The sequence below is a fragment of the Dioscorea cayenensis genome, unplaced genomic scaffold (assembly GCF_009730915.1).
Source record: "Dioscorea cayenensis subsp. rotundata cultivar TDr96_F1 unplaced genomic scaffold, TDr96_F1_v2_PseudoChromosome.rev07_lg8_w22 25.fasta BLBR01001395.1, whole genome shotgun sequence".
In the NCBI taxonomy this organism is placed as follows: domain Eukaryota; kingdom Viridiplantae; phylum Streptophyta; class Magnoliopsida; order Dioscoreales; family Dioscoreaceae; genus Dioscorea; species Dioscorea cayenensis.
In genome coordinates, this window is record NW_024087786.1 from 1 (window position 1) to 18434 (window position 18434).

The window sequence follows — 18434 nt, forward strand, 5'->3', positions numbered from 1 at the left end:
AATTTTATAATCACTCGAAAAATTACTATTTACCCCCTACACTGTTTAAAACTTCCCAAATAACCATTGTAAGTTTTGAATACCCTAGAGAGCCCTTCCTTTATCATTTCACTTCCTTTTTACCCTTGTAGGTCATATTTGACTCAGTCATGTTGTGAAATTCCATCATCGCTTTTAAAAATAGTGGGAAAAACACTAATCACATCAAGTCTAACATTTTATCATCTAAAACAAATTTTGGAAGACTTTTTCACCATGTCATCGTCCATGTTTTCTTTTAAAATTATCATAGCTTTTTGTTTAAACGAAATGTTTCCGCTTAAATTTATCAAGCTTCTGTTTAAAATGTTATGTCCTGCTTTAAATTTATTCGGTTCGTTTAAAACAGTAAATGATTTTTAGTAGATATTCGGATTCTACGAGCGTATCCGTTCCACATCAAGCGCCACCGAGGTTTAGTAGGCATTCCTTACCGTTAGATCAATTTAAAGTTTTATTATGCAGTATCGGACAACGCTTTTGTAGGCTACTAACTATTTAAAAAACTCTCACTTCACTACCACAGTAGCGGGACATAATAGTAGATCTTTGCAAAGAAATTGTCTCCAACTAAGCATAGTGGATAAATTATATTCATACATACGTTTGCTCACAAACTATTGCATTATTATGTACATTTTTGCTTTCGTTATTTAAGAAAAATCGCTTTCCATAAATAAACACAAATTTAAATGAAACGATGATATTTAAATATAAACATAATTTGTATAAGTTAATTATTGATTAATTATCCCAAATTCCGCTTAAAACTTATGTTTTTGCTCAGCTATCCTTGTCATTTTTTAAAATTATACAGTTTTTTGTTTAAACAGAAATGTTTCCGTTTAAATTTATCAAGTTTCTGTTTAAAATGTTATGTCTCTTTAAATTTATCCAGTTTGCTTAAATGCGAAATGATTTTTAGTAGATATTCGGATTCTACGAGCGTATCCGTTCCACCTCAAGGCCACCTGAAGGTTTAGTAGGCATTCCTTACTCGTTAGATCAATATAAAGTTATATCATTGCATGTCGGATAACTTTTTGTAGGCGCTAACCATTTAAAAAACTCACTTCACTACCACGAGTGGTGACATAATACTAGATCTTGCAAAGAAATTATCGCCAACTAAGCATGAGGACAACTTATATTCGTTACATACGCTTGCCATAAACTATCGTGATATTATCGTACATTTTGCTCGTTATTTATGAAAAATCGTTTCCATAAATAAACGCAAATTTAAACGAAACGATGATATTTAAATAGAAACATAGTCAGTACAAGTTAATTATTGATTAATTATCCCAAATTCCGCTTAAAACTTATGTTTTTTTCTCACTATCCTTATCATGTCCCATGTTTTTCCTTTAAAAATTATCACTGTTTTTGTTTAAACAGAAATGTTTCCGCTTTAAATTTATCAAGTTTCTGCTTTAAAAATGTTATGTCTCGATTTAGAAATTTATCCAGCTTCGTTTAAAATGAAAATGATTTTAGTAGATATTCGGATTCTCACGAGCGTATCCGTCTCCACATCAAGGCCACTCTGAAGGTTTAGTAGGCCTTCCTTACCTCGTTAGATCAATATAAAGTTTTATTATTGCATGTCGTACAACGCTTTTGTAGGCGTTAACTATTTAAAAAACTCACTTCACTACCACGAGTGCGGACATAATAGTAGATCTTGTAAAGAAATTGTCGCCAACTAAGCATAGAGGACAACTTATATTCGTTACATACGTTTGCCACAAATTGTCGCATATTATTGTACATTTTGCTCGTTATTTAAGAAAATCGTTTCAATAAATAAACACAAATTTAAATGAAACGATGATATTTAAATATAAACATAGCTGTACAAGTTAATTATTGATTAATTATCCCAAATTCCGCTTAAAACTTATGTTTTTTTCTCAGCTATCCTTATCATGTCCATGTTTTCTTTTAAAATTATACAGTTTTTTGTTTAAACAGAAATGTTTCCATTTAAATTTATCAAGTTTGTTTAAAATGTTATGTCCATGTTTAAATTTATTCAGTTTCTGTTTAAACAGAAATGATTTTAGTAGATATTCGGATTCTACGAGCGTACCCGTTCCACATCAAGGCCACCTGAAGGTTTAGTAGGCCTTCGTACTCGTTAGATCAATTTAAAGTTTTATCATTGCATGTCGACAGACGTTTTGAAAGGCGCCTAACTATTTAAAAACTCACTTCACTACCACGAGTGTGACATAATAGTAGATCTTGCAAAGAAATTGTCGCCAACTAAGTATAGAGGACAACTTATATTCGTTACATACGTTTGCCACAAACTGTCGCATATTATTGTACATTTTGCTCGTTATTTATGAAAATCGTTTCCATAAATAAACACAAATTTAAATGAAATGATGATATTTAAATAGAAAACATAGTTAGTACAAGTTAATTATTGATTAATTATCCCAAATTCGCTTTTAAATCTTATGTTTTTTTCTCACCTATCCTTATCATGTCCATGTTTTTCTTTTTAAAAATTACTACTAGCTTTTTTGTTTAAGCAAATGTTTTCGTTTAAATTTATCAAGTTTCTATTTAAAATGTTATGTCTCTGCTTTAAATTTATCCAGTCTGCTTTAAACGAAATGATTTTTGAGTAGATATTCGGATTCTACTGAGCGTATCCGTCTCCACCCTCAAGGCCACCCTTTGAAGGTTTAGTAGGCCTTCCTTTCTCGTTAGATCATTTTGAAGTTTTGTCATTGCATGTCGGACAATGTTTTGTAGGCGCTAACCATTTAAAAATTTCACTTCACTATCACGAATGTGGACACAATCGTAGATCTTACAAAGAATACTTTACAAATCAAATGAAAAAGAAACCCACAGAATATTAAAACAAAAGGTAAACAATACAACATCTTCAACGACGTCCAACTCGCCTCAATACCTTGGAGCGCAAACTAATGAAATGCCGAAGAGTGGAGCTGGACTTTTCCTTCGATGCAATGGTCCAATCCTATAGAAGATGTCCAGGCAACGACAACTTTTGAAAAGGAAAAGCTGAAGAGATGAAGAGAGAAAAAGAAAACCAGTGTCAATAATGGTGTTCTCTGGGGATTAACCAAGAAAAAAAACTGCTTCCTCTTGAAGAGGAAAAATTTTTGCAGCAAAGGGCTTTATGGTCAAACCATGTCTCACTTGCCACAACTTCCTATGCAAGGGATAATTTCGTCCAAAAAATTCAAAACTAATTCCATTAAATGCTTGAGGGGTTTTAAATTCATTGCATTCAAAAGGAGGGGTTTTTTATGGATAATCAAATTTAGAGGGACAATTTGTACATATTGCAAATTTAGAGGGTGTTTTTGGCAATTTCCACTTTTTTTTTTTAATTTTTCATATAAAACATTTACATTTTGGTCTTTACAAATTTTTTTATTCAAATTTTTCTCACGACTCTATTTAGATATCATGACTCATCCACTTACTTTTATCACATTGTCATCTCTTTCTCTCTTCTTTACTTTTTCCTATTTTATTATTTTTTTCAGAATGGTATTATTATGAAATCAAACTGAGCACATCTCTTTAATTTTATCCAAGGAGGCATTTGCTTTAGTAAATATTTTATGTAATTATTTTAGATAAATTTATATTATATGTATTTATATTATCATTGTTAGATTGATGAGATGATATTGCTATGATTGTTTGTTTCTAAAGATGTTATTTTATTAGTTTGACCATTTATAAATTAATGGTTGTTATATTATGATGTATCATTACAAAGTAGATTATGATAGAATATTTAAGAGAAAGTAATTTGTAAAATGGCAACAAAGTGTTTGATAGAATGGCTAAGAGAAAGTGTTTGATAAAATGGCAACAAAGTGTTTGATAGAATGGCTAAAAAAAAGTAGTTGATAGAATGGCTTAAAGAAAGTGTATGATAGAATGATGTAATGCCACAAAGTTTTAATGGAATGCCAAGAATATTTTTGATAGAATGCCTAGTTTCATACCTTATATCTTCTTCATGAAAATCATGCCTTTTATTTTATTTTTAAATGTCTAAACATACTAAATTGATGTTCAAATTCGTTGCCACCAAATTTTTTGCAGATCAAATTTTTAGCGTGATGCTCTTCTTAATGTTCATTGCTAATTATTTCCATGTAATCATATTTTTATATTTTCATCATTTATTTTTAAATTAATTAATTTATATGTTTACAGCCTGATCGAGTTCTAAGATGCAAGACATTTTTATTTCTAAGCCATCTACTTAAATCATGGGCATTTTAAGAGAAGATGGGTTCTGGCATACAACCCAAATTCCTCATTTTTGGATTGATCCAGTCTTAATTATTAGTGTATTAGTAGAGAGATGGTAGTAAAAAAACTCATACATTTCATTTAACTTGTGGTGAACAACAGTCACACTCGAGGATGTGACATTGTTATTGGGCTTACCCATTAAGGGCAATGAAGTTATTGGCCAACCATTTGATTTAAGAATTGATCTCTGTGTGGAGTTGCTCAATGTTGTCCCGCCTCCTCAGCAAATGAAAGGCCAAATAATAACCCTTATTTGGCTCCAAGAAACATTTGGTGTGTTATATAATGCAAGCCACCAACAAATTGAGTGGTGTGCTCGTGCTTACATATATGAAGGCTCATCGGTCATGGTTCTAATGCCGATATGTCATAAAAATAGAGTTCATTTGAAGTGGTTACTATTTTTTTGTGGGACTTCACTAAAACCGGAAGATATAGTTGGTGATTAATTAATATGCATAGTAGTAAACCTATATCGGTCTATTATGTTGTGCATGCAATAATGATATGAAGAATATTAGTGGATTAATGATACTACTTCAGTCGTGGGCATGGAATAGAATTTGTAACACATCCAGTAAGAACTCAATCTAACGTATTATTTCCTCTAGCCCGTAGGTAAGAATAATTTTTAGTGAATATTCATTTTTCAGCCAAATGCCTAAATTGTATGCTAATTCATTCTTCTTGTTAGGTGGACATATATTCAAGTGGGTGTTGATAGACGTAGTAACTGTTAGGATTATGCCCTTGAATACTAACAAAGATACTTGTATTAGGGTATTTTATTTGTATTATAAATTATTATCATTATTGATAGACATTTATTGTGATGTTTATATAAATCTTGTGATGACATTTTTAATTAGTTTTGAACATAATAACCCATGTGTATTAAGTTAAACCTTCAACACTTTATGGGATAAAGAGAACACTATAAGGGTTTAGTATTTATACACTTAAATAGTTCGCAAATCCGAGAAACTTTAATAAGCCGTAAAATATTCGTAAGGATTTGTATGACATATACTCTAATAAAGAGTGCTAGTTGAATACTATGAGATAACGGGGAATATATTGTAAGTGTTGGTGGGGATGGTTCTTTGAGGAATAAAGAGGAAGAGATTAGAAAGAAAATAGTGCACAAGTCTTCAAGGCGTGAGAAACATTTTCTTTTAGGTTTAATTCGCCTCCACCTAATTTCAAACCTTCGATGCAAAATGGATTGAATGACGAATTTTCTTTAGGATACAATGAAGACCCTTGAGTATGGTTTGCACTTCCAAACTCAAGCAAAGACAACAATGCTTTTTACAAAGTGAAAGTTTGCTTCTATCTTTTGTGCACCCAAAGAACAAAGCAAATGAACTTGTGAAGAGTTTGTTTTTTATTCAATTGAGTTGAATGATGATAGGATATTATTTTTATAGGAATGAAGTGGTGTTTAGTAAAGAGACGCACCACTTCATTAATGAGTGTCATTTAAAAAGACACATCACTTCATTATACCACTTTAATAAAAAGACACATTATTTCATTAGTGAGACACCACTTCATTAAATAGACACACCACTCTACTAATGATACACTATTTCATTAATTAGACATCTTTTCAAATAAAATAAAACAATCATTCATTAATTAATGAAATTACAAATGACAAGCTCTCATTAGTTGTATTACAAGTGATGTTTATTACATTAGTTTCTTTTCATTTTTAAAATCCTCTCACAGTAAGTACATCACTTGGGTGTATTTGAACATAACTCACAACAATCCAATCACACGGATTTTACTCTTTGATAGTCAATGATTGGGATTGTTGGTTATGATCATATGAGTGGACTTTAAACCTGAGATATGATAGTCACAATGTGCTTATGACGTTTAGTCTGTTACTAGAGTCATTAGACTCAGTTTACCTTTTGGAGGGCTTGATCTCGAAGTGCGGCTATATCAGGCAAGTAGTAGTTGTGAGTGATCACCAAGAAGAAACTCATCCTCTTGGAAGTAAATGAGTTAGTATCCTATGTGATTATAAGCATGTGAGATTATAAGACCTTGGCCAAGGTAGTAAAACTAATCATGTGGAACACAAAGGGTAATTTGGTAATCTTACTCTACTATGATTATTTGTATATGATCAAGTTTAGTGAGCTTCACAATTACCATGACTCTCACCCTGATTGAGATACAAGAATAAAGGACGTATACATATATGGTAATCATAATCGAAAGGTTCGAATCATCTACCGATTCATGTTCAATTAGTTACGATGTTGGGCACGCCGACTAGGTGTTACCCATGTCCTTTAGTATTTTCTCATTATCAATTGAAACGAATCTAGGTAGTCACGCTTAAAAGAATTAAAAATTAGTCTTGCTTTGAGTGTAGAGATAAACTTGTCAATATAACTCTAGTTGCTACTTGAGAAGAAAAAGAGGAGACTATTTTTAAATTCAGTTCACGACAATCCGATGGACAAATTTGGCAAGGAACAGATTTTGTAACATCTAGAGTCAGGGCTAATTTATTTAATGAGCAAAAGTAGGGTTAAATATTGGTGGTTATAATTTGATAATTATGTAAAATCAAAATATACATGATAAAATTAGATTTTATGGATAATTTTTCTTATTTTATTAATTAGGATCCATTGATTTATTTAAAACTTTTATATAAATTTACTTGGTTCGCCAACGATGCTGGGTCAATCACATCGTGGTCTCTCTGCGCAAGGTGTTCATTTCGTGGAGGATCCGGGATCGAACCTCATAGCCCTTACTCAAAATGAGGCATATGGGTCAAGATTTGAGCTTTGCTTCCTACACGCACGTCCCCTGTGCTTCTAGTCATTTGCGCTTTTCTCATACTGGCTCCCACCCAAAAATTTCTATCAGGCGACTCTACGATTGTTGCATGGGCAAGCAGAGATGCACAATTGATTTATTTAAAATTTATATATATAAAAATAATATATAAATAAATTGAACACAATGTTGCGCAGTGCTGCGTGGCTCCGAGTACTGCATGTGCAGCGCGGGCGGCCAGCACATGTATATATATATATATTTTAATTATTTATTATTATTATTATTTATTATTTTTATTATTTTTATTATTTTAATAAAATTGGATCCCACCCATGTAATTTATGATTGTTTTATTTTTATATAATGTGTTGAATAGATGGATAGCATAGGGTCATGAATCTTAGAGTTTTTTTTTAAATTTTATTTTGCGTTTATGCATTTGGGTTATATTGTGTCCAATATAATTTTTCTTTAATTTTACAAAAAATCAATTGTATCTAGGATATATTATTTGTAAATTTTAGAGAAAAATATAATCAAACGACACAAAAGTCCTTGTATGAGGAGGTTCGCTTATAACTTTAAGAACTTTTAGTGCATTGGATGCTGTTATTTGAAAGAAATTCCTCCCCAATTATACTATATGCGTTGTGGGGTGGGATTCAATTGTTAGGTTGACAGAAGTTGGTGGAGTTGACTTAGATAGTTCACATACTGATTAAATTGTATGGGTTGAGGCTTGGTGAACTATGACCCCAAGATTAATTGAGTACCTATGGAATAGGTTGGCATGAGAAGCCATTTTGTTGACTCTAGTGGAGTGATTATTTTATATTGGTTGAGCTCCACTGGATTTAATAAAAGAACACAATCACTCACCATGAAATCCTACCAATGAGGATTTTTCGATTCTACAATGGGAGTGTAGATTTTGGAAAATGTAGTGTGAGCTAAGTTTTATTTAAAGACCTTAATATAACTAGGGTATAATATAAATGAACTAATAATATGATTTTTTATTTTCGTATATTTATTTCTCGACGTGACAAATAGCCCATTTAATATTTGCTTGAGATAATGTCCTTATTGGGCCTAATTTTGTAGATTAGTTCAGGAATTTGAGGGTAGTCCTTAATGTAGAGCTAATTGAGCACATTCTTAAGGATAATATTCTTACCACATCTCCACTCAAGGCTATGGTAGGAGTGAGTAAGAAGAAAGGCAAGGCTCCCATGGTTCGTATGGGTGAGAGCTCCAAGCAAGTGATAAGTGTTTTCACTGTGGCGATGCTAGTCAGTGGAAGTTGGAATGCCCATAGCTAAGAGCAAACAACCTTATAGGTGCAGAACGATTTGTTTTGGAAACTAATTGTTCAATATATGTATTTTGTACTTCTTGGATTTTTTTTATTCTTGAGCTAGTGCTTATGTTTCGGAATCTAGAAAGAAGAATAAAAGTTGGGTGAGCGAGAGGTGATGATCAACATGGGAGCCTGGAAATTGTGTATGCCAACCCACATAGGATCTACTTCTATTCACTTACATTCGGGACATATTTTTCATTTCAAAGGATTATTTAGTATCACCAAATAGGGTCAAAGAACATTATTTCTTTATCGATTTAAAGTCGGAAAGAAATACGCTTTTTAAATTTGGTGAAACTAGTTGTTATATTTATTCGGATATAAATTAATCGGCAATGTCTCTTTGCTACATGGATTATGTGATCTGAATGTCTAGAATGTATTGTTAATGCTATAACTAAAAGACATGGTACGCATGAGATAAATCAAAAACTTGTATGCCATTTAAGACTAGATCATGCTTTGAAAAACAAAGGATTCACGAGTTAGAAAGATGACCTCATAGGTTCATTGGGATTAGATCCCCTATCATACATGTGAGTCTTATCTCTTTGGCAAAATGACTGAGTCCCCTTTCATTAGACATCTTGAGAGGGCTGCTCAAGTTTTGGATTTAGTGCACATTGATGTTTGTGGACCGATCAACAAGATGGCTCGCGGAGGTTTACACTATTTCATAACTTTTGACCCGATAATCATTATAGATATGAGTTATGTGTACTTAATGAACAACAAGTTAGGAGCTTTTGACATGTTTAGAGGTATAAGGCATTAATGGAAAAATCAATTTTGACCCTTATCATTTTTGGTTTATTAAACTTTTGACCGTCATAGTTTCAAATGGTTATAGGTTTGAAGGGCATAATTTTGTCAATTGTAGATTTGACTGTTATAATTACTGATAATTTTTTATTTGACGGTTGTGATTTTTTACCAGATTTGACTGTCATAATTCCTGACAGTTGTAGATTTGACCATCCCCAAAGTCGTGATTATAGATTTGATTATCATAATAACTGACAGTTGCATATTAGACAGTTGTGATTTTTTACCTTTGTAGATTTGATCATCATAATTTATGACTATTATAGGTTTGATCGTCATAATTTTGATAATTGCATATTTGATTGTCATAATTACTAACAGTTGCAGATTTGACTCTCATGATGTTTTACCATTGCAAATTTGACTGTCACAATATCTGATGGTTGCAGGTTTTGATTGTTAAAAGTTCTGACGATTGCAGGTTTGATCTTCATAAATTTGATACTTGCATATTTGACTGTCATAATCACTGAAAGTTGCATATTTGACCGTTGTGATTTTTTACAATCGCAAATTTGACCCTCAATTTTTCTGATGGTTGCAGGTTTGACAGTCAAAATTTTAACAGTTCAGATTTGACTTTCATAATATTTGACAATTGCAGATTTCATTAACGTACTTTCTGATAATTGTAGATTTGACATCGTAATTTTTATCCATTATAAATTTAACCATTATAATTAGTTTCCATTAAAATTTTAGGAGTTAACTGTTGGAGGTATAATAAGTGGTGATAAAGAAAAAGTTTGAATTGGAAAAATTTGTAAGGACTAAAATGTAAATATCTCATATAAAAAATAAATATATTTAGTATAAAAAATAAAAAAAACCTGTGGTTATAAAATTTAAGCATAAAAAAGTTAAAAGTTTAATGTTGCACCAAAAACAATAAAAGCATTTATATATATAAGATGATGAAAAATTACATTTGTTATCCTTTATAAAAGTAAATGTAAAGAGTAATGATATTTTTACCGAACGATTTCGAGATAAGTTTCGAATGACGTCGATGTTAAGTTGGTATCCATGTCAGGCATCCACGTCATTATTTCTTTTTTTAAAAAAATTTAATTTATCTTTATTATCTAAATCCTAAACATTTAATACTAAAAGATAAACATGTAAATGATAAACCGAAATCACTCTTAAACTAGTAACTAGAAATCCACAAACCCCACGGGGATTTGTGATTTCTTGTTTAGGGTTTAGGGCATAGGATTTAGGGTCTAGGGTTTAGGGCTTAGGATTTAGGGTTTAGGGTTTAGGGTTTAAAATTTTGGATTTTTAGTTTATAGATTTTGTAGTATTTGAGTTTATGATTTTTAGATATAGTTTTTATAATCTTAATTTTTAAGTATTTAATAATTTTTAAAGTTCAAATTTGAAGTTTATATAAAAAAAAATAATGACGTGGATGAGGATGTGAATGACAAGTTGGGCATCCACGTCATTTGGGAAACCTATTCGGGTAAAAATAGCATCGCTCAAATGTAAATAACAACTAAATTTCTCATTTTCATAATTTTTTAAAATAATATTTTAAAAAAAACCCACTCTTGGTGGCCTCAATAAGCACCACTAACCATAAAAAAAATACAAATATAAAAAATATAAATAAAAAAATATGATAAGTGCAATATTTTTAGTTTGACAAGCAATTAACATAAACATTTTTATTTTTTTCCATTCTCATAGTATTAGTTAATTTGGTGGTTCTGTTTATGTAAAACGTGACCAGACCAATAACTGGTTTTTTTTTTTTAAATCATTGAATAAAAGAATCAAACATAAATTTAATAATCAAACTAATTAAACATAAGCGCATCAATAGTTGATACAAAAAAAATTTACATTTCATGGATTTTATCCTGAATTTAGAAATAGACAATGTTAATTACCAATAAAAAAAATTTTCACTAGAAAGTCTCACTCGGGTAGAATAATGATATAAAGAAACATATTGTGTTTTTATCCCCTAAGCAGGTTTGATAGTTTATATAATAAAAAATAAATGAAGTCGACAACTTATAATAAAACTGGATTTAACTGACGATTCATTTTAATTTATTTATTAATAATTTTTGTAATATAGATAAACCACTTGTATATTTTTTTAATATTAGTATCTCAATCATACATCGAGAGGAGTCGAATGATTCAGAGAAATCAAATACCTTTTAATAAATTGAAAGAGTGGCCGCTTCGGAGTATGCCTGATACTAGCCAGAAGGGCTATCTACCAAACCCTTGCTTAGATCCGGTGATTATACTGAGGTGTGGCGAGAGTGTTAAAGAGAGGTTGAGAAACCTCCATTGACCCTCATTTCTAACCTCCAAATCGGGGAGACAAAGGTTTTAAATGTAGCACTCAAAATGCCTCAAGTAATAAAAAGGTCCCAGGAGTTAAATATTTTAGTGCATCAAAAATGAAAAGTCTCACGTAGTCAAATATTTTTACCGCCCGCTATTGATGCGGTGAATCATTTGAATTTATTATACCATAATATTTCAATTAAGACATATTAAGACATATTCTTGACTATCATTGTTTTTTTTAAAAAAATCTTTTTAGGTGATGAACCAAAACCACACATTAATCCAATGATTAGTTTTTTTTTTTCTAAAAAAAGAAAAATTAGTAAATCATAACTTTATTCATCAATAAAAACAGCTTGCATGCTGCGATAAAACAAGAGAGAACATTAAAAATTAGAGCACCACTAAAAATTGGTCATTTGCTCTATTTCTGACCGGCGTCACATGTCTGAACAGATAGGGGCATGCATGCAGTATTGGTGGCGCAGGCCTACGCCGATCATGGCCCCGTCCCTCACATTGCTCCAATCGGCGCCAGCGTGCAGCGCCCCCAGGCGGGCTTTCTGCGCCCATCTTTCCCATTAGGTTCACATATTAATTTACTTAGCCTAAGATAAGAGAGTTAAGCTCACCGCGAGTGAGCAGATACTCAAAGCTTGACAACCTCAACTGAAGAAGAGATGGCGAAGTCTTGGTTTCTCTTGCTTCTTTGGTTTTATATAATAACTAAATAGATAGAAACTGAAAAAGATTTGGACTTTCTTTGTTTACAGTCAGAAATGCAATACTCACACTGTTCCTTTCTTGTCTCCAATCCGATCCAAAGCGCCTTCCCCAAGTCTGAGCCTGTGCTGAATTTTGGATTTTGGGGACTTTGGTATAGTTTCATTGCCTCATCTTTGTCCTCTTTCTTTCCATGCAGTGCTAAATTTCATGTTTTGATGTCTCTTTTTGTGCTTTTTGTGCTGTGTTTCGTGTTTTGGTTGGTGTCCTTTGTGTACGATGTTTGGATGTTGTAATTTTCTATATTTGAAGGTATTTGGCATCTCTTTTTATTGAATATTAGTGCTAAATGGAGCTTGTTTCGTTGTTTTGTTTGGTTGGTGAGAAATGCTAAATTTTGCTAAATGGGGATTGCTGGTTTCTTCTTTTGAAGAAATTTTTTAATGTTGCAGTTCAGAATTTGAAGACCATTGATAATGTTTCTTTATATGTGTTAATTGCTTTTGAGATGGCCAATGTTATTGCTAAATATCAGAGTTTTGATCTTGGGTTTTGTTTCATTGCTTCATTTAGAGAGCTCTCAGATTTGAATAGATACAATGCTAAGTTTTGCATACTGAGTGATGAGGGTTGTTTGTTTCTTCATTTGAAAAGCGTTCAAGTGTTGACTTTCAGAATTTGAGACCTTTTGGTACTGTTCTTTATATGTTTGATAGTTTTTTAAAAAAGCAGAATTATTGCTAAAAAGAGACCTTATATTTGTTTTACTGGTTGGGAAAACAATGATAAATTTCACATTTTGGGTAATGGCCAGGATTGCTTGGTTCAGAATTTGAAACCAATGGTATTGTTTATTTATATATGTTTGATTAATTTTTAGAAAACCAATATCATTCTTAAATACCAAGTTTTAAATCCTTTTTTTAGTTTCATCACCTAATTTGGAGGGCCATTAGAACCGTTTGATTGAGAAACAATGGTACAATTCACATTCTGGGCAACCAGGTTGGTTCTTTTTGTCCTTAGAAAGATAGTTTAAGTGTTTAATTTCAGAAGTTGAGACAATTGCTACAGTTTATTTATATGTTTGATTGTTTTAAGGAACTCTGGGTCTTCTTCTTGCAGGAAAGACAAAATTGGAGGGAACTATTGCTGAACTTTGTTTCAGAAACTGTCCTTTGATACTAAGAGGATTTTTTTGAATTGAGGCTGAAAAATTTTTGGGTGGACTTTTCACAACCTTTTCCTTAGTTGAGTACCAATTTTTAATGTCCTTCAGATCCTTTTTCAGTAGCTCATCTTGTTACATTTGTTTTCTTAAGATCTTGTTCTTCTTTTTTTCCCCTTCAATGTGTTGACGTTTTCATTGTTTGTGCCGATTAGGATTGTTATTGAATTAACTAGGTAATCCCTAAGTAAGAACAATGGCATTGCCACCAATTGTGAAAGTAGTCCTAGGCTCTATTGCTTTTGGGATTTTCTGGGTATTAGCTGTCTTCCCTGCAGTTCCCTTTCTTCCAATTGGAAGGACTGCCGGTTCTCTCCTGGGTGCCATGCTCATGGTCATCTTCCGTGTCATTTCACCCGACGAAGCTTATGCCGCAATCGACCTCCCTATTCTTGGCCTCCTTTTTGGAACCATGGTTGTTAGTATCTACCTTGAAAGAGCTGATATGTTCAAATATTTAGGTAAACTCTTATGTTGGAAAAGCCAAGGTGGTAAGGACTTGCTCTGCCGAATTGTTATAGTTTCTGCAGTCTCTAGCGCTTTGTTTACCAATGACACTTGTTGTGTTGTCCTCACCGAGTTCATCTTAAAAATCGCTAGACAAAACAATCTACCACCTCAACCTTTCCTCTTAGCTCTTGCTTCTAGCGCAAATATCGGATCTTCTGCTACTCCAATTGGTAACCCACAAAACCTTGTTATTGCGGTTCAAAGTAAAATCAGTTTCGGAAAATTCTTGTTCGGTATTTTGCCTGCCATGCTCGCAGGGATAGTTGTCAATTGCATAATCCTATTATGTTACTTCTGGAAGTTGTTGTCCGTGCAAAAGGATGTAGAAGTGGTGGTATCAGCATCAGAAGTGGTTGCCGAAGATGATGTAATTTCTCATCGGTTCTCGCCTGCGACAATGTCGCATGTAGGTTCCCCCAACTCTCAGCAATGGACATCTGCAATTGATGGAGTCATGCCTAGTTTTCAATCAGGCAGAGACGCCGGACAAAATGAATCTTTGAGGAACAGGACATTTGACAATGAGAACAACATTCAGGCAGTGCTAAATGATGCAGTTGATTCAGCAAAGATCAGTACATCATCAAGGGAAGCTGCAGGGAGTGCTGGGACATCTCAAAGGAGGGATGAACCAGCATCCACAAGATTGATGAGGACTTTTAGCAGCCACACAAATGGCTCGAGAGAATTAACTTCTTTGCAATCTGAGGACGGGAAAGAAGGATTGATTGAAAGATGGAAAATATTGTTGTGGAAAACATCCGTATATCTTGTTACTCTTGGTATGCTTATTTCTCTTCTTATGGGTTTGAACATGTCATGGACTGCTGTTACTGCTGCTCTTGCTCTTATTGTGCTCGATTTCAAGGATGCTGGCCCTTCCTTAGAGAAGGTAATAGTACAAAGACACAGAAGTTTATCCTTCTTTGGTTGCATGTGAAGTATGAAAACTTTGAGTTATTTATGCATGTATTTGAGCATGAAAGTTATTCCTGACATGCAAATGTAGATATCTTTAATTTTCTATTATCTGCTTACAAGTGAAAACTGCATTGGAAAACAGGTTTCGTATTCCTTGTTGATATTTTTCTGTGGGATGTTCATCACTGTTGATGGCTTCAACAGAACAGGCATACCAAGCGCGCTCTGGGATTTTATGGAACCACATGCACAGATCAATAGCGTTGGGGGCACGGCATTGCTTTCCCTTGTGATCATTGTTCTCTCAAACATAGCCTCAAATGTACCAACCGGTAAATTGTTCTCCACTAAGTTTTTTCTTCTTTTTTGTTAAGTACTGAATATATTTTTAATTGTACTGAATAACAAAGTTGATTATGCTCATGAAATCGAATTTAATTTTTATGTTGCATATATGTGATTTGTTCCACAAAACTAATGCATACTGGACGCTTTCACGGCTATGGAGCTAGTGGATGATTCAATCTACATCTTTTGTTCAAAAAATTGTCACAATTAGAGTATTATTATTCCCATATTGACTATGCCAGCTTAACCTTTTGAGTTAACTTGGGTCCAGGTAATATGTGTTTTATTTGCATTTATTAACGAATCTACTCACTAACAGTAATAATTTGTGATCTTTGCTCGAACTAAGATTTTTTTTTTTTTAAATACTTATTAAACTGATTGATAGTAGCACGCATCTCTAACCATCCAAGAACAAGGGAGATTGATAACTAAAACGTAATTTTTCTAAAAATCTCGTCTCAAATCTTCTCAGTTTTTGCTGCTTGGAGCTAGAGTGGCAGCATCAGCTGCAGCTATTTCTCCGGCAGAAGAATCTAAAGCATGGCTTTTACTGGCATGGGTAAGCACAGTTGCAGGAAACTTGTCATTGCTCGGATCAGCAGCAAACTTGATAGTTTGTAGAGCAGGCTCGATGACGTAAATATTTTTGGATATAATCTTTCATTCTTGCGCCATTTGCGTTTTGGCTTGCCATCAACACTTGTCGTCACTGCGATCGGTTTGCTGCTTATTAGGAGTTACTGAAAAGGATCAAATGGAGAACAGTGTAAGATATGTTCAAAGCTTTGTATCTTAAATTAGAGCTCTAATGATCATACAGATTACTTTTATGTGGTTGGTTTTAAATTTTGAGTTATAAACATTTGATGATGTTTGATTTATGGTTTGAAAACTATGTGAATTAGTTCAATGATAGCCCTCCATTTTGACTAAAATTTGTAAATTAAGTAAATGTATTCTCCACAAAAGCAGATGTAAATAAGATAGAGATAATATAGATGCATAGAAAAGCAAAAGTTAGTAATCATGGGATTTATATTATTTTTGGGATAAAACTTGTGTAATATTCACATATCACCCAAATTATGCAAGTTTATGAAAAACTCGTGTAAAAATATTTATTTTATGTAATAATTACTTTTGGTGTTTTCTGAAAAGAAGCAGAGATTTTAAAAACATAATAACTATGGGTTAAAATACTTTATGAGAAACACCAAATTACATGATTTTTCTCAAGATATCTGTAGTTAGTCCCAATGGAAAAAGACTAAGTTGAATAATTCTATCATAACTATATATAGTGACTATTAAATATAGATTCGACGAAGGAGAGAATTTTTTGGCAGGTCACCAAATTATGCTTTTTTTTTATTTGAGTGTCCAAACTTTAATTTGAATCAAAACGGTTACTTAAGTTTGATTTTGTTTCACAGGCATGTCACTAAAACAATTTTGACTTATAATTATTGATGTGGAGGCCGAGATTTGTAAAAATGCGATTATTGCTTTATTATTTTTTTTTTTATCAATTTTGTAAAAGAGTTTTATTCATTATCAATCAAATCTCAAAAGGACATTATATAAAAGAGGGGATAACCACTCCTGGAGGATAGCTAAGGAATTTACCGCCCAAGCAAGATGAGTTGTGCCTAGGATTGTTGCATGAAACACAACCTTACACTCTCCACTACGATCCTGTAAATTGAAGCCTATTGCACTATACCCTTGAGCTTCAAAGATACATTTCAGCTGACCAAAAGTGGGTTTCTACCAATGCGTCACACAAGCGTGTGTTGCAGTAGACGGAGGAGAAGTATTATGAGTCTACGCTTCCAGCCATTGGTGGAGAAAGTTTAAGGCTGCACTAACAACAGAAGGAGAAGAGGGATAGATATGATGCCATACACACTCATTTCGATACAAGCTTGCTATAGCCTTGAGTTATAAGAAAGAAATCCAAAGCAGTAGAAAACCATTTAATAAAAGAGCTACATGTAAACATTGATACCCACTCATTACTGTATACAAGCATGAATTCATGAATAGTATAATAAATCATGAATAGTATAATTTATCAGCTCTTCAGTGAAAGGCTTTGATATGTAAGGATTAATTTGGCATAGGAGTCATGAAAACCTTACACACAAACACTTGATGACAATGGCCCACTCTTAGGTAGTGTTTGGTTAGATGTAGTTAAAAATGCACTGGATTTTCAATTACAGTGTATTTGTAAATCTTTGGATTTAAAAATGCAAGAGAATCAAATTGTATGTTAATCGCTAGATTTCAGTGATACAAAACCTTGTAGAGAGTTACCCCCACTTTAACTTATCATTTTAATTAATGATATCAGGGTTCTAACTCGAACATTGGGGGTTAGAATTTTAAGTTTTTTTTTTAATAATGGAATTCATAACCCCGGCATTGGGGTTAGAATTTTTATTTTTACTAATGCGGTTCATAACCCGCATCGCGTTAGAATTTCTTAAGTTTTTATTAATATCAGATTTTAACTCCATCGTATCAGGGTTAGAATTCTGTTTAATAACGGGGTTCATAGCCTCGGTATCGGGGTTATAATTTTAAGTTTTTTTTCAAAACGAGGTTCTTAACCCCGGCATCGGGGTTATAATTTTAAGTTTATTTTTTAGAATTAAAACACATAATTAAATAACATTACATAGTGGCTAGCAACCACCCAGTTAGATTAAAAGCCACATCAATTACAAAATGGAGAAGATATTCTTCCTCATTGCAAATTCAATATATATATATATATATATATAAATAATAAAATAAAATAAAAAATCCAATCACATAGAAGCATCCCACATAAATAGTTTAACTCACCAAGGTAGCACCAGGCCACTGGAACTTCGCTAAGTTTAAAATAGCAACTTTTTGACATGAGTAGTTTGATCCCCTAACTATCACTCATTACGTTTTCATCTGGATGTAAATATTCTTCAAAGGAGTTCCAAAGCAAGATGAATAAACAAAACTACAACCAAAAAG

General features: G+C 32.7%; 1 protein-coding gene across 1 annotated transcript; it reads left to right on the forward strand.

The window, feature by feature from the left end:
- Positions 1-13675: 13675 nt before the first annotated feature.
- On the forward strand, positions 13676-16244 carry LOC120256314 (silicon efflux transporter LSI2-like). The gene is given in 4 exon segments (XM_039264013.1): positions 13676-15036; positions 15208-15397; positions 15890-16050; positions 16053-16244. Coding segments are annotated over 4 exon segments (1665 nt in total). The 5' UTR covers positions 13676-13830; the 3' UTR covers positions 16161-16244.
- Positions 16245-18434: the final 2190 nt, after the last annotated feature.